This window comes from Coenobita brevimanus, chromosome 93 (assembly GCF_032717465.1).
Source record: "Coenobita brevimanus isolate Jiangsu-jjx chromosome 93, ASM3271746v2, whole genome shotgun sequence".
In the NCBI taxonomy this organism is placed as follows: Eukaryota; Metazoa; Arthropoda; class Malacostraca; order Decapoda; family Coenobitidae; genus Coenobita; species Coenobita brevimanus.
Window position 1 is genome coordinate 28423137 of NC_137046.1, and position 22927 is coordinate 28446063.

Genomic DNA, 22927 nt, shown 5'->3' on the forward strand with positions numbered 1-22927 from the left:
ATCCAGATCTGCCCCCCAAATTTAATCAGTTCTCCCTTCGCCCATTGCCCACCATTCCACATTTCATTGAAATTCTTTGAGAACTTTTGGAGGTATCATGTGGACAGACAAACAAGAAGACAAACATAGGTGAATTCATAACCTCCTTCAACTTTGTTGGTGGAGGTAAAAGTTACAAGTTTGCTTTGAGCATGAGCTGCCTAATGAGTTTGGTTAAACTACAGTGACGTCATGTCCTGTACAGCAGTTTGATCAGTCAGCACTATTGTACTTGACGAATTCCTTACTGGACATAAAATAAACCCTATGGGGATAATCATTTATATCAGACAAGACTCTAATTCAGAGCACAAGAATCCGTAGAATGTTGTAAACAATTCTTTTTTTTCTTTTCTTTTCCTTTCTTTTTTTTTTTTTTTTCCTACCTCTTTGCACATCTAAAGTTGCTGTGAGTTTGTGTGACATGATCAGAGAAAATGCCCTGAGGGCAACCTGGACTCATGCACGAAGGAAAACATTCCCATGATTTTGTTTCCCTCAGAAATTGGTCACATTAATGTTATTTATATACCATCGTTTTCACTTATTTTTATGCTATACGGTAAGCTAATAAAGAGACACAAAACTGTTCAGTGAAAGTACCGAAATGCGGTGAGAATAATGTGTTTCCACAGTGAAAATAACTTCCCAAAACCCTGCTGCAATATTTTGCCCACACAATGCAAGGGCTAAGCATATGTTTATATGCAGAATTTCATGAGCTTTTACTTGGTGTCTTCGGAATTTTGATATGACCAATAAGTAATCACTCTAATATCCAGACGCCCAATAACCGAACATCCCCACTACCCGGACCTTATCGTCCTGGGATCCAACATTCCCAAAATGGTCCGAAAACCCAAAAAAATAAAAAAATAAACCGATTTTTTCCCGTCCGTAATTTGAACTTGCCGCACGCGCCGTGGGAGAGCATTGTTTTGGTGCGTCATTCCTCCGACGTCCGATAGAGCGCCGCTGCATCCTCCCCACTTCCCGCCTGTCTCTCACCGCGACTGGACCTACGCTCTTCGCAATGGCTGCCCATGTGCTCGTTTTTGTGGTGGTGCCCTACCTGCTGCAGGGCCTCCTACTGCTCTCGGGCCTCCTCTTAGTGTGTGTGATGATGGCCCTGCCACCTGAGAAAAGGAAGAGAGTGGTGTTGACTCTGGAAAAGAAGAGGGAGATATTGGAGAAAGTTGATGCGGGTTGGTCTTCTTCCCGCATTCTCCGCGAGTACAACCTGGCCCGGTCGACTTTGTTCGATATCAGACGTTCCCAAGACAAACTCATGCAGTACACGGCTGACTTCTCGTCGAGAAGCAAACGCAACATGGAAAGGAAGGTGATGTTTACCCCCAATTTTGCAGAAATCGACCGATCCACGTTGATTTGGTATTGACAGCAACGTGCAGCTGGTGTGATAGTACGTGGAACGGAGCTGAAGGCTGCTGCTGAGAAGTTCGCAAGGTTTCACGACGCCCTAGACTTCAAGGCATCCGAGGGTTGGCTCTTCGCTTTCAAGTTGCGACATGGCCTTACTAACCGTAAAGCACATGACGAAGCATTGGACGCTAACAAGGATGGAGTTGACGAGTTTCGGCACAAGGTGAAAGGCTTGATCGACAGGGAGGGCCTAACTCTCGGTCAAGTCTACAATGCTGACGAAACTGGCCTATTCTAGCGCTCGCTGCCAAGAACACTCTAGCCGAGGAGACGGAGAAGCGTGTACCTGGCCGCAAGCTTTCCAAGGAACGGATATCTGCTTTGTGTTGTGCCAGTGCTAATGGCATGCACCGGCTTAAGCCCGTTGTTGTTGGCCGTGCAAAGCAGCCTTGGTGCCTTCGTGGGGTGATGAATGTCCTTCCTGTCGTCTGGTACCATTCTTTGAAAGCATGGTTCACAGCTGTGATTTTCAAAGACTGGTTTAGTCAAGGAGGTCATCCAGTACCAGACGAAGACACTGGGAATCCCTCGCAACCAGGTAAAGGCTCTCCTTCTGCTCGACAATGCACCTGCCCACCCGTGCGACAAGGACTTGGTTGCTGAGAATGGCCGTATTAGGTGCACGTTTCTGCCACCTAATACGACTGCTCTCATTCAGCCCATGGACCAAGGAGTGATCGTGGCAACAAAGCGCCTATACTGTCGGAAGTTCCTGGACGAGGTGATGGTTGTTCTCGAGGACGAGGACGAGCGCAGGGAAGGACGTGACACACGAGGCAAGCGGACTTTGGAAAACCTTCGCCGCTACAACATCAAGTTTGCGCTGTACAACTGGACTAGTGCATGGAAGGAAGTCCCTGTGAAAACTCTTGAAAATGGTTGGTCTCGTCTGCTTCTCGGAACAGATGTGGAGTACGATTTTCTGGGCTTTGACGTGGATGACTTCCATGCACGGCTACGTACTCACGGCGACGATGTTGATGTGGACGATGTTCGTGAGTGGTTGGACGACGAAGAGGGCGATCCTGGGTATCAGACATTGTCTGATATCGAGATCGTGTCTTCGGTTGCTGGTGTCAGTACCGAACTTGAAGATTCCGACGACGAAGGCGACGATGATGCGGACTCCTCTCAGCAGGACACTACTCCAGCCATCCCCAAGCTGAGCGCACTCCGGGAACATCTAGAGTTCGTCCTAGACTACCTGGAACACCCGGACTGCGACAGGGAGATGGGGCCCTTGGGACCCGTGGAGGAAGTGCGTGCTTTCCGGCAGCGCATCATCAATCGCCAGAATCGTCGTTCCTTGCATCAGTCAACGACTGACAGTTTTTTCAGGCCCGTGACCCCCGCTGTGCCAAGCCCTGGCTCCACTCTGTTGCCTCCCCAAGACAGGCCCTCATGCTCCGAGCCACAGCCCAGCACATCAGCCACGGTGGAGTCACCGCTCGACGTGAGTTTGCGGCTTTCTTCAGAGTCGTCTGCAGTGGGTACGCCATCACCACGACCCAGCGATGCACCCCTTGGTCGCCTGCCAGTGATACTCTCGGACTCTGACAGTGAATAAACAGCAAGAACTTCTCCACTAGACCACACGGGAATTTTGAGTGTTGTGCAGTGAAAAAAACGGTGTGTTGTGTTAAGGTTTTCAAGTTGAGAGAAAGGACTCAGTGGAAAATAAATTTAACGTAAATAGACTTCTTTGCTTTGGCTTTTGAAAATGGGAAAAAAATGGGAAAAGTTAAAGTGCAACACTAAGTTACAATGGAGCATTATTTGGACTAAAGTGAACACTGTGAAGAGAACGGACTTCTGTGTGTTATTGACTAAGTTCAGTGCAAGACTTCAGGAAGAGTGTACTGCAAGTGCTTCAGGAAATCGTTCTTACTGTCAGAGTCCGAGAGGAGGCGGTTATTCATCGAGGTGGCCAGGGACTTGCTGTAAGTAGCCAGAATGTTTCATACTGTACTTTTTTCCATACTATACTTACCAGAATGTTTCATACTGTACTTTTTTCCATGCTATACTTACCTCATTTCACTCTTTAATGTCCTTTATTGGTGTGAATAGGGTGTTAGGAGCTATGCATGTGCAGTAGGAATGTATTTTTCTGAGTTAGGCTAGGTTAGGGTCCATAAGTACCAGAATGTTTATTAATGTATGAACATACTTCTAAACCCTCATTTTATGTTTCTTTTGCATTTATTTCAGTCATTTATGTGCCTTATTGGTGTGATTTGGGTGTTAAATAGGTGCTATGCATGTCCAGAGGGAGTTGTATAGGTGTTTCTCTGAGTTAGGGTCCATAAGTACAAGTCCATAAGCTGGGGCCCAATATCCGGACAAAACCAATAACCGGACCTACCAATGGCTCTATTACGTCGGATCTTGGAGTGTATTTGAGTAAACTGCCAAAAATCGCGCTTGCACCCCTTTCCCCCTAACCGAAAGCCGAGAGAAAATCAACTACAGTAATCACTCTAATATCCAGACGCCCAATAACCGAACATCCCCACTACCCGGACCTTATCGTCCTGGGATCCAGCATTCCCAAAATGGTCTGGGGGGGGGGGATTTTTTTTTTTTTTTTTTTTTTTTTTTTTGCCGTCCGTAATTTGAACTTGCCGCGCGCCGCGGGAGAGCATTGTTTTGGCTCGTCATTCCTCCGACGTCCGATAGAGTGCCGCTGCATCCTCCCCACGTGCTCGCTTTTGTGGCGGTGCCCTACCTGCTGCAAGGCCTCCTGCTGCTCTCGGCCCTCCTCTTAGTGTGTGTGATGATGGCCCCGCCACCTGAGAAAAGGAAGAGAGTGGTGTTGACTCTGGAAAAGAAGAGGGAGATATTGGAGAAAGTTGATGCGGGTTGGTTTTCTTCACGCATTCTCCGCGAGTATAACCTGGCCCGGTCGACTTTGTTCGATATCAAACATTCCCGAGACAAACTCATGCAGTACACGGCTGACTTCTCGTCGAGAAGGAAACGCAACGTGGAAAGGAAGGTTATGTTTACCCCCAAGTTTGCAGAAATCGACCGATCCACATTGATTTGGTACCGACAGCAATGTGCAGCTGGTGTGATGGTACGTGGAACGGAGCTGAAGGCCGCTGCTGAGAAGTTTGCAAGGCTTCACGACGCCCTAGACTTCAAGGCATCCGAGGGTTGGCTCTTCGCTTTCAAGTTGCGACATGGCCTTACTAACCGTAAAGCACATGGCGAAGCATTGGACGCTAACGAGGATGGAGTTGACGAGTTTCGGCACAAGGTGAAAGGCTTGATCGACAGGGAGGGCCTCACTCTCGGTCAAGTCTATAACGCAGACGAAACTGGCCTATTCTATCGCTCGCTGCTAACAAACACTCTAGCCGAGGAGACGGAGAAGCGTGTACCTGGCCGCAAGCTTTCTAAGGAACGGATATCTGCTTTTTGTTGTGCCAGTGCTAACGGCATGCACCGGCTTAAGCCCGTTGTTGTTGGCCGTGCAAAGCAGCCTCGGTGCCTTCGTGGGGTGATGGATGTCCTTCCTGTCGTCTGGTACCATTCTTTGAAAGCGTGGTTCACAGCTGTGATTTTCAAAGACTGGTTTCACCGTCACTTAGTCAAGGAGGTCATCCAGTACCAGACGAAGACACTGGGAATCCCTCGCGACCAGGTAAAGGCTCTCCTTCTGTTCGACAATGCACCTGCCCACCCGTGCGACAAGGACTTGGTTGCTGAGAATGGTCGTATTAGGTGCATGTTTCTGCCACCTAATACGACTGCTCTCATTCAACCCATGGACCAAGGAGTGATCGTGGCAACAAAGCGCGTGTACCGTCGGAAGTTCCTGGACGAGGTGATGGTTGTTCTCGAGGACGAGGACAAGCGCAGGGAAGGACGTGACACTCGAGGCAAGCGGACTTTGGAAAACCTTCGCCGCTGCAACATTAAGTTTGCGCTGTACAACTGGGCTAGTGCATGGAAGGAAGTCCCTGTGAAAACTCTTGAAAATGGTTGGTCTCGTCTGCTTCTCGGAACAGATGTGGAGTACGATTTTCTGGGCTTTGACGTGGATGACTTCCATGCACGGCTACGTACGCACGGCGACGTTGTTGATGTGGACGATGTACGTGAGTGGTTGGACGACGATGAGGGCGATCCTGGGTATCAGACGTTGTCTGATATCGAGATCGCGTCTTCGGTTGCTGGTGTCAGTCCCGAACTTGATGATTCCGACGACGAAGGCGACGATGATGCGGACTCCTCTCAGCAGGACACTACTCCAGCCATCACCAAGCTGTGCGCACTCCGGGAACATCTAGAGTTCGTCCTAGACTACCTGGAACACCCGGACTGCGACAGGGAGATGGGGCCCTTGGGACTCGTGGAGGAAGTGCGTGCTCTCAGGCAGCGCATCATCAATCGCCAGAATCGTCGGTCCTTGCGTCAGTCAACGATTGACAGTTTTTTCAGGCCCGTGACCCCCGCTGTGCCAAGCCCTGGCTCCACTCCGTTGCCTCCCCAAGACAGGCCCTCATGCTCCAAGCCACAGCCCAGCACATCAGCTACAGTGGAGTCACTACTCGACGTGAGTTTGCGGCTTTCCTTAGAGTCTTCTGCAGTCGGTACGCCATCACCACGACCCAGCGATGCACCCCTTGGTCGCCTGCCAGTGATACTCTCGGACTCTGACAGTGAATAAACAGCAAGAACTTCTCCACTAGACCACACGGGAATTTTGAGTGTTGTGCAGTGAAAAAAACGGTGTGTTGTGTTAAGGTTTTCAAGTTGAGAGAAAAGACTCAGTAGAAAAGAAATTTAACGTAACTAACCTTCTTTGTTTTGGCTTTGGAAAATTAAAAAAAACTTGGGAAAAGTTAAAGTGCAACACTAAATTAAAATGGAACATTATTTGGACTAAAGTGAACACTGTGAAGAGAACGGACTTCTGTGTGTTATTGACTAAGTTCAGTGCAAGACTTCAGGAAGAGTGTACTGCAAGTGCTTCAGGAAATCGTTCTTACTGTCAGAGTCCGAGAGGAGGCAGTTATTCATCGAGGTGGCCAGGGACTTGCTGTAAGTAGCCAGAATGTTTCATACTGTACTTTTTTCCATACTATACTTACCTCATGCATGTGCAGTAGGAATGTGTTTTTCAGAGTTAGGCTACTTTTTTCCATACTATACTTACCTCATGCATGTGCAGTAGGAATGTGTTTTTCAGAGTTAGGCTAGGTTAGGGTCCATAAGTACCAGAATGTTTATTAATGTATGAACATACTTCTAAACCCTCATTTTATGTTTCTTTTGCATTTATTTCAGTCATTTATGTGCCTTATTGGTGTGATTTGGGTGTTAAATAGGTACTATGCATGTCCAGAGGGAGTTGTATAGGTGTTTCTCTGAGTTAGGGTCCATAAGTACAAGTCCATAAGCTGGGGCCCAATATCCGGACGAAACCAATAACCGAACCTACCGATGGCTCTATTACTCCGGATATTGGAGTGATTACTGTATTTGAGAGTGTTGGCCTTGAAATAGACACCCTCCCCTATGACACAGCAAAGATTGACGCACTTTTTGGTGAATATTTTTGTCCAAAATTGCCCCATCGGCATCCCTTCAAACCAACACTGACTAGTGTGCCATCGATTCCTCTTCAGCCTGACACCATTTTGACTCGTTTTGCATCATCATGCGTGAGAGAGTTAATGTGTCCAACTCTGGGCAAAGGCTTCAGGGCCTATCCTAAGGCCCAATAATCCTCCTACACACCTTGACATGTCACCACTTCAGTGCTAACACCCACCATCCATATCGAATAAATGCTGGGACTGTCTCATACACGATTGGTGGACAGTACTGGTATTAACAGGGATATTTTTATGACATGTTCATGGGTCCTTTGGTAGGCCAGTAAAGTTTTTTTTTTTTTTTTTTTTTTTTTTTTTTTTTTTTTACCTGTTCCCTGCCTCAGCTGGGATTCGATCCTGGGTCCATTAGGACTGCAGGCTGCTTCTCTACCAATTCAACCACGGCCTTGTAGGCAAACACAAAATTGCAATTTGTCATGACATATAAGGGCAGGTAGCAAGAAAAAAAAGGAATGTTGGGGTGAGAACCAGGAGGGAGATGGAAACAGCAAGGCCAGCTTGAGATGTATTCTAAGAGGTCCAGGCATGGGTGCATCCTATCGCTAGTGAGGCCTGAGTTAGACTGGTCGCCAGGTCCCAGGTGTGGGCCAGGAGCATGCACGCAGGAACTCTGCTTGGCAGGAAAAGATCCTGCGTAAACACAAACTCCAACAAGAAAAAAAAAGAAAAAGGTACTGTCCAATACACATTTATGGTGTTAGCACACCAGTGAGCACTAGGAGACTGAGGTGTTGTGATGTCACCTCTCCCACCCAATACATGGTCTCATTGGCTGTGGCATCTCTCAGCATCCCAGAATAAGAACCCCCCTCCCCCTCCAAACCCCTCAGATTTCATGCACATCTGTGGAAGCAAACTGTACTTTTTTTTTTTTTTTTTTTTTTACTAAATATTTTGAGTGTCTACCTTAAGAAAGGTGATTATTGGTAGTACTAAAGAAATGCGAGTTGAACACAACTGTACAGTTCTTACTTCACTCTGATGCTGGATAATATACTGTTAAAACTTGGCCAAGGCATGTAATTTTGTCATAAATCACAGGGTAATGGCAAAGTTATAACAGTATGGTACATAGTAAAAGTTGCTTTTTTTTCTTCCATCAGTATCATAGTTACATGCATATCAGCTGCTAGAATATACTGTAGATAAAGCCTTTACAAATGATAGCAATTATTATATATAAACAACTGTATCACAGAAAACAAAAATATGGGGAAGGATGGTGACTTTTTATTTGCTGATTTTCCTAGGAAAAGACATGGATAATAAAGAACACTCTTAAGCAATTCTTGAATTAATTTGGCTCTCTGAGCTTGCATTATCATATTTAACCCCTTCAGTATGGTTCATATTCTTCTCAAATATTAGCTAAAAACAGGCGGAGTAAGCTCAGTTCTCGGACTTGCGAAATAATGTGCATTGGTAAACACGCATGGGCTTTTGTCACATTTTGGACTTCCCTGTAATGCACATGTGTGAGTCTCTAAATGATAAAGGCCTAAATTTACAAAATACAGTATTAAATTTTTAGATAATAAGAAAGGCTGTCTGTACAAAGATTTATGTTATTTATGAATAATAAACAGGCCTTAATATTGTCGTTATAAGTGATTGGCTACAATGTCCAATAAACCATGTAGAATTTATGCAAGATAAAGCTGTGAAGGGCTGACATTTGAGAAGCGAGTCTGTGACTGTAAATCATAAATTTGTACAGATTAAGAAGATGATTCATATTGGTTATAATTTTTCCAAGTACAGTAATATTCTAGTAATTTCAAATGGATATACCATTACTACAGTATACCTGTATCTCACAATTCAGAAGGGGAGTAAAAATAGTTCATGATTATAACAAGCATGGTAACCAGCAAAGGACTAGTGCAGAACTGAGGTGGGGTTATTGCAGTACTCTGCAAGTCCCCCATTGAATAGGAGGGAGAGAGAGTAAGCCATTCTAGTAGAAACGGTTCTGTCAGTCCAAGCAACCAGAGTATTTTTTATTTTTTATTTTTTTATTTTTTTTTTTTTTAGATGCCACTGTCTTATGACTACCTTTACCTCTGAATAGTAGGGTATGTCATTAGTGGGCATATTTCTAAGCAAGTTCAGCTATACCAGGAGCTTAGTGAGGAGGCTGGGATCAGGCTTCAGATGGGGTCAGCACATTACCACTGATAATATCTCAGGCAAACAGATTCAAGTTACACAGCACCCTAGGTGTACACATTAACTGTGTAACTTAAGGGATGATTGTTCCCTCCTCACATTTTTGTGAGTTGTTGCTCATTATTATTCCCTTTTTACTGCCTTATGGTGCTGGAGAGGGAGGCCTTCTTTTGGCAACATCACTATGACTAGTTGGAAGTTGGTGAATTATAGAAGGGCAGTCCACAAGGCCCACTGGGTTCACTAGGTTCACATTCAGATGAGCCTGGGAATGCAGCAGCAACAGCTACAACCACTACTAGTGCTGGGGCTATTTTGAGCCTGTTTGCGGCGAACCATTTGTGTAGTGTGTTGAGTTAAGGTTAGAGGATGTGTGCAGCTGTGTTTACATTTTGGTGTGTACATGTAAGTGTTATGTCATCTGCATAGGAAACTGTGTGAACTTGTGGTGTGTGAGGTTTGGGTATGTCGTGCATATATAGGTTAAAAGGAGTATGGGATAAAACAGATCCTTGGGGGGTCCCATTTGTGAAGCTTCTGATGTTCAGTGACTGACCGCAAATGTTACATGTGAACATCTGCGTGGCAAATAGTTTGCCAGCCATCTTTTTGTGTTATTGTGCATGTTTGTGTTGAATATTTTGTTTGTGAGGTTGTCGTGGGGGATGGCATCAAAAGCTTTCCTAATGTCTAGTGTGACCAAGAGTGTTCTATATGATGGCCTAGCTGAATTCATGCCATCAAAAACTCTCTGTGTAAAGTCTGTAAGAAGATCGTTTGTGGAGTGTAGCGGCCTAAAACCATGTTATGATGGGGCTAGGGGGATGTGAGGTGTAACTAGTTGTAATACCAGTCGTTCATTGACTTTGGAGGGGGTGCAGAGGAGTGTGATGGGGTGGTGTGAGCAAGGTAATGTGGGGTCTTTGTTGGGTATGGGGATAGTGATGATAGTGCCATGCTTCCAGATGTTGGGTATTATGTTGTGTGAGTAGTTGTAGTTTGATATGTTAGTGAGTGCTTGTGTGCCTTGTGGTCCAAGGTGTTTAAGGTGTATGTTGCTTATGTTGTCTGGTCCACAAGCAGATGAATGCGTAAGGTTGCTAATGATGTGCCCTAGCCAAATCTACAGTGACTCTTCTCACAAACTGGACTGCAGAACACAGTCACATTCCACACCTCACCATAAACAACATTTCCCTAACACACACACACACACACACACACACACACACACACACACACACACACACACACACACACACACACACACACACACACACACACACACACACACACACACACACACACACACACACACACACACACACACACACACACACACACACACACACACACACACACACACACACACACACACACACACACACACACACACACACACACACACACACACACACACACACACACACACACACACACACACACACACACACACACACACACTTACTTAGGAGATGTGGAGAAAAGACAGAAAAGAAAAAAAGGGAGGAGGAGTGATGATAGCAGTGAAGAACAACATAAATGTAGATACTATGGAAATGGGAGAAGGCAGGGCTGAAGTGATATATATGAAATTAGAAACTGGAGAGAATGTTAAGAGAGATATGGCGGTAATGTATGTTCCCCCAAAGACGAGAGCATGGAAGGATGACGAATACCATGAGATGTTGTCAGATATGGCTAGCTGTTTGCAAAAAATAATTGAGAAAAGCAATAATATAATTTTGGTGCGTGACTTTAACTGTAAAGAGGTGAACTGGGAGGAATGGTACTCGGGAGGCGGCGAGGATTCGTGGGGCACTGTTATTAAATATAATAATGAATAATGTGACGACGCAATGGGTCAAAGAAGAGACACGGTTTCGAGGTGAGGACACACCAGCAAGGTTGGATTTACTGTTCACCAAAGAAACCGATGTAATAGAATCATTGAAATATCTCTGTCCTTTAGGAAAAAGTGATCATGTGGTCATTCAGTTCCAGATGTTAATAGGGAACGTCGAGCCAAGAGACGAGCTTCATAGACAGGGAAGATACAACTTTGGGAAAGCAAATTTTACAGGATTGAGAAACTTTTTTGAAAATGCGGATTGGAGAAAATTCAGAGAAACAAGAGGGATACAGAGGAAGTGGGATACCTTTCTAGACCTCTATAATTTGGGAGTGGAAAAATTTGTAACAAGAGTAAGAGGGAAAGGAAACAGGAAAGAGGGGTGCTTTAATAGAAGGTGTATGATAGCAAAAAAAGAGAGAGATTAGGCGTGGAACAGTTGGAGAAAGAGAGGTAACAACAGAACAAAGGAAGAATATAAAAGAACAAGAAATAAATACACAAGAATACGTAGAGAAGAAGAAAGGAATTTTGAAAAAGGTATAATAGACAAATGCAAGGATGAATCCAAACTGTTTTATAGATTTGTTAATGGCAAACTGAAACAAAAGGAAGGAATCACCAAACTGAAAGTAGAAGGAGAGGTCTTTAAGGATGCGGCAATGCAAGCAGAAATAATGAACAAACGTTTCCAGTCAGTTTTCACTAAAGAAAAGGAGCTTGTGGAAGGGGAGGGAGTGATTAGAAATGTTCCGGTGATGAAAGATATAAAAGTGGAGGTACAAGAAGTGTATAAATTACTGGAAACTCAAGATGTAAGGAAAGCCCCAGGACCTGATGGAATTTCTAATTGGGTACTGAAGGAATGCAGAGAACAACTGGCGGATAAAATTCACAGTTTAATCGTATGCTCACTGGAAGAGGGGAAAGTGCCAGAAGAATGGAAGAGGGCAAATGTGGTACCAATTTACAAGGGAAGAAACAGGGAAGAACCCCTGAATTATAGACCAGTGTCTCTAACCAGCATGGTCGCAAAATTGTGTGAGAGAATCCTGAAAGACAGATGGATAAAATATCTGGAAGATATGAATATTTTGGCAGAATGTCAATTTGGATTCAGAAGTGGAAGGTCATGTGTTTCTAACTTGTTGAGCTTTTACTCAAGAGCGATTGACGTGGTACAGGAGAGAGATGGTTGGGTGGATTATGTGTACTTAGACTTAGAGAAGGCCTTTGACAAGGTACCTCATAAGAGACTAATGTGGAAACTAGAATATATAGGAGGACTAAAGGAGAAACTTCTGGAATGGATGAGAGACTTTTTGAGAGACAGACAAATGAGGACAGTAATAAAGGATAGGATGTCTGGATGGAGGGAAGTAACAAGTGGAGTCCCTCAAGGCTCGGTGTTGGCGCCAGTAATGTTCCTGATTTACTTAAATGATATGGTAGATGGAGTGAACAGTTATGCAAGTCTGTTTGCTGATGATGTAAAAATCTTGAGGAAGGTAGAGGTTGAGGAGTATTGTAAAATACTGCAGGAGGATTTGGATAGGATACACAATTGGAGCCGCACGTGGGAAATGAAATTTAATGTAAAGAAATGTAAAATATTGGAAATGGGTAAAAGTACCAGGAGACCATCACTGAATTATTTGTTGGGTAATGAATTAATCACAAAAAGGAGAGAAGAGAAAGATTTGGGAGTGCTGGTCCAAGATAGTTTGTCACCAGAAAAGCACATTAACAAGATAGTTGGAGAGACTTATAAACTCTTGACTAACATAAGAGTAGCATTTCATTATATGGATGAGGAGATGATGAAAAAATTGATAGTGGCCATGATCCGCCCCAGGTTAGAATATGCAGCGGTAGTGTGGTCCCCACACAAAAAGAAAGATATAAACAAGATTGAGAGAATACAAAGAACAGCAACCAAGATGGTCCCCAGTCTGACAGACCTGTCATACAGAGAGAGGCTGGAAAAACTGGATTTGCCTTCCTTAGAGGAAAGGAGAAAGAGGGGAGACATGATTGCAGTGTTCAGGACCATGGTGGGAGTAGATAAAATTGACAAAGAAGATCTGTTTGTATTGGATAAGAGAGCAACAAGAGGACACGGAATGAAATTGAAAAAGTCAAGCTGCTTGAAGGATATCAAGAAATATAGCTTTCCTTACAGAAGTATAGACTTATGAAATAGCCTGGACAAAGAGATCGTCCAATCTTAAAACTTAAACGAGTTTAAAGCTAAATTTGACTTACTGAGAAATAGCGACGGAAACCCACGAGCATAGTACATTCCGTGTATATCACAATTAGGTATATTAGGTAAATACTTAAATATTTGGAACGACTTAGACAAAGAGATAGTGCATGAGAAAAACATTCATGTGTGTAAAGGTAGACTTGATAAATGTGGATATGGAGACAGGACAACACGAGCATTGCTCAATTCCTGATTACTACAAATAGGTAAATACACACACACACACACACACACACACACACACACACACACACACACACACACACACACACACACACAGAGCAGTGAAGAACAACATAAATGTAGATACCATGGAAATGGGAGAAGGCAGGGTTGAAGTGATATACAGTAACCCCTCCAATATCCGGATCAATAGAGCCATCGGTAGGTTCGGATATTGGTTTCGTCCGGATATTGGGCCCCAGCTTATGGACTTGTACTTATGGACCCTAACTCAGAGAAACACCTATACAACTCCCTCCGGACATGCATAGCACCTATTTAACACCCAAATCACACCAATAAGGCACATAAATGACTGAAATAAATGCAAAAGAAACATAAAATGTGGGTTTAGAAGTATGTTCATACATTAATAAACATTCTGGTACTTATGGACTCTAACCGAACCTAACTCTGAAAAACACATTCCTACTGCACATGCATGAGGTAAGTATAGTATGGAAAGAAGTACAGTATGACACATTCTGGTAAGTATAGTATGGAAAAAAGTACAATATGAAACATTCTGGTAAATATAGTATGGAAAATAGTACAACATGAAACATTCTGGCTACTTACAGCAAGTCCCTGGCCACCTCGATGAATAACCGCCTCCTCTCGGACTCTAACAGTAACGATTTCCTGAAGCACTTGCAGTACACTCTTCCTGAAGTCTTGCACTGAACTTAGTCAATAACACACAGAAGTCCGTTCTCTTCACAGTGTTCACTTTAGTCCAAATAATGTTCCATTTTACTTTAAGTGTTGCACATTAACTTTTCCCAAGTTTTTTTAATTTTCCAAAGCCAAAACAAAGAAGGTTAGTTACGTTAAATTTCTTTTCTACTGAGTCTTTTCTCCCAACTTGAAAACCTTAACACAACACACCGTTTTTTTCACTGCACAACACTCAAAATTCCCGTGTGGTCTAGTGGAGAAGTTCTTGCTGTTTATTCACTGTCAGAGTCCGAGAGTATCACTGGCAGGCGACCAAGGGGTGCATCGGTGGGTCGTGGTGATGGCGTACCGACTACAGAAGACTCTGAAGATAGTCGCAAACTCACATCGAGTGGTGACTCCACTGTAGCTGATGTGCTGGGCTGTGGCTCGGAGCATGAGGGCCTGTCTTGGGGAGGCAACAGAGTGGAACCAGGGCTTGGCACAGTGGGGGTCATGGGCCTGAAAAAACTGTCAATCGTTGACTGACGCAAGGACCGACGATTCTGGCGATTGATGATGCGCTGCCGGAAAGCACGCACTTCCTCCACGAGTCCCAAGGGCCCCATCTCACTGTCGCAGTCCGGGTGTTCCAGGTAGTCTAGGACGAACTCTAGATGTTCCCGGAGTGCGCTCAGCTTGGGGATGGCTGGAGTAGTGTCCTGCTGAGAGAAGTCCGCATCATCATCGCCTTCGTCATCGGAATCTTCAAGTTCGGGACTGACACCAGCAACCGAAGACGCGATCTCGATATCAGACAACGTCTGATACCCAGGATCGCCCTCGTCGTCGTCCAACCACTCACGAACATCGTCCACATCAACATCGTCGCCGTGCGTACGTAGCCGTGCATGGAAGTCATCCACGTCAAACCCTAGGAAATCGTACTCCACATCTGTTCCGAGAAGCAGACGAGACCAACCATTTTCAAGAGTTTTCACAGGGACTTCCTTCCATGCACTAGCCCAGTTGTACAGCGCAGACTTGATGTTGTAGCAGCGAAAGTTTTCCAAAGTCCGCTTGCCTCAAGTGTCACGTCCTTCCCTGCGCTCGTCGTCGTCCTCGAGGACAACCATCACCTCGTCCAGGAACTTCCGACGGTACAGGCGCTTTGTTGCCACGATCACTCCTTGGTCCATTGGTTGAATGAGAGCAGTCGTATTAGGTGGCAGAAACATGCACCTAATACGGCCATTTTCAGCAACCAAGTCCTTGTCGCACGGGTGGGCAGGTGCATTGTCGAGGAGAAGGAGAGCCTTTACCTGGTCGCGAGGAATTCCCAGTGTCTTCATCTGGTACTGGATGACCTCCTTGACGAAGTGACGGTGAAACCAGTCTTTGAAAATCACAGCTGTGAACCATGCTTTCAAAGAATGGTACCATACGACAGGAAGGACATCCATCACCCCACGAAGGCACCGAGGCTGCTTTGCACGGCCAACAATAACGGGCTTAAGCCGGTGCATGCCGTTAGCATTGGCACAACACAAAGCAGATATCCGTTCCTTAGAAAGCTTGCGGCCAGGTACACGCTTCTCCGTCTCATCGGCTAGAGTGTTCGTTGGCACTGAGCGATAGAATAGGCCAGTTTCATCAGCGTTATAGACTTGACCGAGAGTGAGGCCCTCCCTGTCGATCAAGCCTTTCACCTTGTGCCGAAACTCGTCCACTCCATCCTCGTTAGCGTCCAATGCTTCGCCATGTGCTTTACGGTTAGTAAGGCCATGTCATAACTTGAAAGTGAAGAGCCAACCCTCGGATGCCTTGAAGTCAAGGGCGTCGTGAAGCCTTGCAAACTTCTCAGCAGCAGCCTTCAGCTCCGTTCCACGTACCATCACACCAGCTGCACGTTGCTGTCGATACCAAATCAACGTGGAGCGGTCGATCTCTGCATACTTGGGGGTAAACATAACCTTCCTCTCCACGTTGCGTTTGCTTCTCGACGAGAAGTCAGCCGTGTACTGCATGAGCTTGTCTCGGGAACGCTTGATATCGAACAAAGTCGACCGGGCCAGGTTGAACTCGCGGAGAATGCGAGAGGAAGACCAACCTGCATCAACCTTCTCCAATATCTCCCGTTTCTTCTCCAGAGTCAACACCACTCTCTTCCTTTTCTCAGGAGGCGGGGCCATCATCACACACACTAAGAGTATGGCAGAGAGCAGCAGGAGGCCTTGCAGCAAGTACGGCACCACCACAAAAGCGAGCACGTGGGCAGCCATGGCGAACAGCGCAGGTCTTGTCGCGGTGAGAGACAGGCGGGAAGTGGGGAGGATGCAGCGGCGCTCTATCGGACGTCGGAGGAATGACGAACCAAAACAATGCTCTCACGCGGCGCGCGCGGCAAGTTCAAATTACGGACGGCAAAAAATCGATTTTTTTTATTTATTTTTTTGGATTTTCGGACCATTTTGGGAATGTTTGATCCCAGGACGATAAGGTTCGGTTAGTGGGGATGTTCGGTTATTGGGCGTCCGGATATTAGAGTGATTACTGTATATGAAATTAGAAACTCGAGAGAATGTTAAGAGAGATATGGCGGTAGTGTATGTTCCCCCTAAGACGAGAGCATGGAATGATGATGAATACTAGGAGATGTTGTCAGATATGGCTAGCTATTTACAAAAAATAATTGAGAAAAGCAATAATATAATTTTGGTGGGTGACTTTAACTGTAAAGAGGTGAACTGGGAAGAATGGTACTCAGGAGGCGGCGAGGATTCGTGGGGCACTATGTTATTAAATATAATAATGGACCACGTTGAGTACACCTCTTCCCGTCTGATCAGCGAAGTTAAGCAACGTTGGGTCTGGTTAGTACTTGGATGGGTGACCGCCTGGGAACACCAGATGCTGTTGGCATCCCTACGTGTCAAGTGGGGTTGGTGGAGGATTAGTGCCCCTCCCAGTAAAATAATTAACTCTAAGCCCTTGGCCACCCCGTCTGGGATACATGGCGTCTGGCAATGAATGAATGAATGAATGAATAATGTGATGACGCAGTGGGTCAAAGAAGAGACACGGTTTCGAGGTGAGGACACACCAGCAAGGTTAGATTTACTGTTTACCAACGAACCCGATGTAATAGAATCATTGAAATATCTCTGTCCTTTAAGAGAAAGTGATCATGTGGTCATTGAGTTTGCGATGATAGTAGGGAACGTCGAGCCAAGAGACGAGCTTCATAGACAGGGAAGATACAACTTTGGAAAGCAAATTTTACAGGATTGAGAAGCTTTTTTGAAAATGCGGATTGGAGAAAATTCAGAGAAACAAGAGAGATACAGAGGAAGTGGGATATCTTTCTAGACCTCTATAATTTGGGAGTGGAAAAATTTGTACCAAGAGTAAGAGGGAAAGAAAACAGGAAAAAGGACTGGTTTAATAGAAGGTGTATGAGAGCAAAAAAAGAGAGAGATAAGGCATGGAATAATTGGAGAAAGAGAGGTAACAACAGAACAAAGGAAGAATATAAAAGAATTAGAAATGAATACACAAGAATACGTAGAGAAGAAGAAAGGAATTTTGAAAAAGGTATAATAGACAAATGCAAGGATGAACCCAAACTGTTTTATAGATTTGTTAATGGCAAACTGAAACAAAAGGAAGGAATCACCAAATTGAAAGTAAAAGGAGAGGTCTTTAAGGATGCAGCAGTGCAAGCTGGAATAATGAACAATTGTTTCCAATCGGTTTTCACTAATGAAAAAGAGTTTGTGGAAGGGGAGGGAGTGATTAGAAATGTACCGGTGATAAAAGATATAAAAGTGGAGGTACAGGTAGTTTCTAAATTACTGGAAACTCAAGATGTAAGGAAAGCCCCAGGGCCTGATGGAATTTCTAATTGGGTACTGAAGGAATGCAGAGAACAACTGGTGGATAAAATTCACAGTTTAATCGTGTGTTCTCTGGAAGAGGGGAAAGTGCCACAAGAATGGAAGAGGGAAAAAGTGGTACCAGTTTATAAGGGAGGAAACAGGGAAGAACCCCTGAATTATAGATCATTGTCTCTAACCAGCATGGTTGCAAAATTGTGTGAGAGAATCCTGAAAGACAGATTGATAAAATATCTAGAAGAGATTAATATTTTGGCTGAATGTCAGTTTGGATTCAGAAGTGGAAGGTCATGTGTTTCTAACTTGTTGAGCTTTTACTCAAGAACGATTGACATGGTACAGGAGAGAGATGGTTGGGTGGATTATGTGTACTTAGACTTAGAGAAGGGCTTTGACAAGGTACCTCATAAGAGATTAATGTGGAAACTAGAATATATAGGAGGACTGAAGGGGAAACTTCTGGAATGGATGAGAGACTTTTTGAGAGACAGACAAATGAGGACAGTAATAAAGGATAGGATGTCTGGATGGAGGAAAGTAACAAGTGGAGTCCCTCAAGGCTCGGTGTTGGCGCCAGTAATGTTCCTGATTTACGTAAATGATATGGATGATGAAGTGAACAATTATGCAAGTCTGTTTGCTGATGATGTAAAGATCTTGAGGAAGGTAGAGGTTGAGAAGGATTGTAAAATGCTGCAGGAGGATCTGGATAGGATACATGATTGGAGCCGGACGTGGGAAATGAAATTTAATGTAAAGAAATGTAAAATATTGGAAATGGGTAAAAGTACTGGGAGGCCATCACTGAATATTTTTATTGGGTAATGAATTAATCACAAAAATGAGAGAAGAGAACGATTTGGGAGTGCTGGTCCAAGATAGTTTGTCACCAGAAAACCACATTAACAAGATAGTTGGAGAGACTTATAAACTCTTGACTAACATAAGAGTAGCATTTCATTATATGGATGAGATGATGAAAAAATTGATAGTGGCCATGATCCGCCTCAGGTTAGAATATGCAGTGGTAGTGTGGTCCCCACACAGAAAGAAAGATATAAACAAGATTGAGAGAATACAAAGAACAGCAACCAAGATGGTCCCCGGTCTTGCAGACCTGTCATACAGAGAGAGGCTGGAAAAGCTGGATTTGCCTTCCTTAGAGGAAAAGAGAAAGAAGGGAGACATGATTGCAGTGTTCAGGACCATGGTGGGAGTAGATAAAATTGACAAAGAAGATCTGTTTGTATTGGATAAGAGAGCAACAAGAGGACACGGAATGAAATTGAAAAAGTCAAGCTGCTTGAAGGATATTAAGAAATATAGCTTTCCTTTCGGAAGTACAGATAAAATTAACAAAGAAGATCTGTTTTTATGGGATAAGAGAGCAACCAGAGGACATGGAGTGGAATTGAAAAAGTCAAGCTGCTTGAAGGATATTAAGAAATACAGCTTTCCTTACAGAAGTATAGACTTATGGCATAGCCTGGACAAAGAGATCGTCCAGTCTAAAAATTTAAACGAGTTTAAAGCTAAATTTTACTTATTGAGAAACAGCGACGGAAACCCACGAGCATGGTACATTCCGTGTATATCACAATTAGGTATATTAGGTAAATACATAAGTATGTGGAACGACTTAGACGAAAAGGTGGTGCATGAAAAAAACATTCATGTGTGTAAAGGTAGAGTTGATAAATGCTGATATGGAGACAGGACAACATGAGCATTGCTCAATTCCTGTATACTACAAATAGGTAAATACACACACACACACACACACACACACACACACACTCCTTGGTCTGACATACAGTACATCAGTGTCATATAAACAAAGCACCACAAACATTAAAGATAAATTGATACCACGACACAATGCCTTAAGGTCACTTGCCCATACAACATTTGGACACAACAAAGAAACCACCATCACAGTATACAAACAATATATGCAGTCAGTGATGAGGTATGCAAGCCCTGCATGGGATTCTAACCTCAATAAAACACACTACAACACTCTACAGACCATACAGAACAAGGCTCTAAAAATAATCACAGGCTGCGCAGCTACTACACCCACAGACTACGTACACCAAGAAATTAAAGTCCTTAAAGTCAAGATCATCTGGACGTGAGAGGTACACACACAAGTTCTTGCAGCAGCCTCCACAAACCCGCACCATCCACTACACTACATGGTAACACATCCATACACACCAAGAAACATTAAAACAATACCCAGCACACGATATCATACACAAATACTGTCATCTCTCCCACCTCGCCCGCCTCAAACCGGCCTTCAGAAGCATATCCAAACTCAAACCACTCACTGCTCCATTCAGTTACTTAAAAACAACACACAGCTGCATGCATGGCCTTCTGATATCCATTCTTCTGAATCCTATCTCCCTCATGAGGACAGGGTCCACCTGGCCAGGCTAAGATGTGGGCACCATCCAGCTGTATTAAGTTATCAGAAGAGGCTGGATGGCTCCGTCACTGATGCCTGTCCTGGATGCAACACAGCAAACCATACTATTAAGCACATTATGAAAACTGCATTGTACACAATCACCTATGCCAACAACACAACATATACTCCTTGAGAGCTCAATGGGAAAGCCTGGTCTCAGCCGTGGTCTTCCTTAGGGACTCTGGGCTGTTCGGCCAGACTGCCTAGGGAACAACAACCACTACTGCTACTACTACTACTACTACTACTACTACTACTACTACTACTACTACCACCACCACTAATGCTGTTTCTTAACACTGAATATTCTTCCATTAACCAACAGGAGTGTTGACATCAGCTTGGGCGGCGAGAGTTTGACGTCTCCCTGTGAAGATGACTCGCATTCTAGTGCTCCCCCAGATCCTCGACCATTCAGGCAAGAAGCCCCTGGTTCAGCACACCTTGAGGCTGATCTAACTGATGCTGAGGCTGAACCAGGTCAGGAATACTTTGCCTCTTCGTATGATTTAAATGATGTAGGTGAGAGTTTACTGACTTTCAGAAAATCCTTATTTTTACTTTAATTAATTTCCGTATGTAGCATGTAGCACACACCCCAACACTCATTTGATCGCTATTATTGGAGGCCAAGCAGGCAAGAATACCAGTAGAATACAGTAAACTCTAATTATCCAACGTACAGTAATTCAGCCAATCCCTACGCTGAATAACGTGAAATGCCAGATATTGCATTGTACCCTTTTATTGGCTCAATATTGGGTATTGAGCGGATATTGCGTTATTGTGTCTCGACCCTCTATCGTAAAAAGTTTTCCATGAGTAAAAGATGAAAATTAAGCATAAAATGCAATAAAGTAATGATGTAGTATAGTAAACTTTGCCAGTTGCCTACCGTTTAGGAGCTGGTTAATACACCTCGACACCAGATATTGCATAAAATTGCCAGTTATGTCCTGTTTTGGTGCCAGATATTGCATATTTTCATCAGTTGTTGTTTTCATAGAGCCAGACCAGCAGTGCCAGATGTTGCATTGGGCCATGTATTGCGACGACAGATAATTGAGAGTTTATGTACTGTATATACAGTATATATATATATATATATATATATATATATATATATATATATATATATATATATATGTATACATATATATATATATATATATATATATATATATATATATATATATATATATATGTATATATATATATAATACCATAGCAAATTGTATATAAATAATTAATATACTTTTTGCATCATTTCAAAAACGACTACAGAAATTCTGATGGTACGTTGATGTGTCATTTTAAAATACTTTTTAAAAATATTTACCATTAAAAATCATGTTTGAGTCATAACAGAGACTCAGATATGTCATGGAATACCTACTCTGTGCATGATGGGCAGTAGTTTTTGTAGTTTTGCATGGTTTAAACTAGATTTATATAAGTGAATAGTTCAGGATCTTTGTGGGCATGCGACAAAGTTGTGTGATGTTCCCATGGTTGTTCAGTATATACACTGTATGTGGATGGGGTGATGAGAGAAGTAAAAATGTGAGTAATGGAGAGAGAGATGTCGTTGGTAATGAATGGTGATGGATAGAATATTTCAAATTTGTTGTATGCAGATGATGCAGTGCTACTTGCAGATATCAGACAAGAACTTGGTAGACCAATGCAGTTTTGCTAATGACTGTGAGCATCGTGTCTTGAGAGTAAATGTAGAAAAGAGGAAAATTATGGTTATTGAGAGAGAAAGTGACTCCCTGTGTGATGTTACAATGAATGGAGAGAAACTGGAATTGGTGAGTTCATATCCCTGGGTACAGTGATAGAAAAGAGAGGAAGATACGCAAAAGAAGTAGTAGAGTGACACAAGGAAGGAAAGTAGCTGGTGCCATGAAGGCCTTGATAAGAAACAGAGGCTTGAGTGTTGCAGCTGCATAAGGCTTACATGAAGGAATGTTAGTGCCAGCTTTAACATATGGATGTGAGATTGTGTTGTGGCACGAAAATGAAAAGTCAGGAGTGAGAGCAATGGAGATGGGACTGCTGAGGAATGTATGTGGAGTACAGAGAGTGGATAGGATACAAAATAATGTGATTTTTGAAAGATGCAGAGTGAGGAAGTCTGTGGACACCAGAATCGTAGAGAGTGTACTGAGATAATGTGATTTTTGAAAGATACAGAGTCAGGAAGTCTGTGGACACCAGAATCGTAGAGAGTGTACTGATATAGTATGGTCTTGTGGAGAGAATGGA

General features: G+C 43.7%; 1 protein-coding gene and 1 pseudogene across 1 annotated transcript in view; both read left to right on the top strand.

The window, feature by feature from the left end:
* Positions 1–22927, top strand: part of Wdr81 (WD repeat domain 81) — a 523698-nt gene that overhangs the window by 231178 nt on the left and 269593 nt on the right. The window contains exon 18 of the mRNA XM_080282279.1: positions 20982–21136. Coding sequence (XP_080138405.1) covers positions 20982–21136 — 155 coding nt within the window. The remainder of the gene's footprint in view (positions 1–20981; positions 21137–22927) is intronic.
* LOC145412677 (5S ribosomal RNA) lies at positions 17089–17203 on the top strand (annotated as a pseudogene).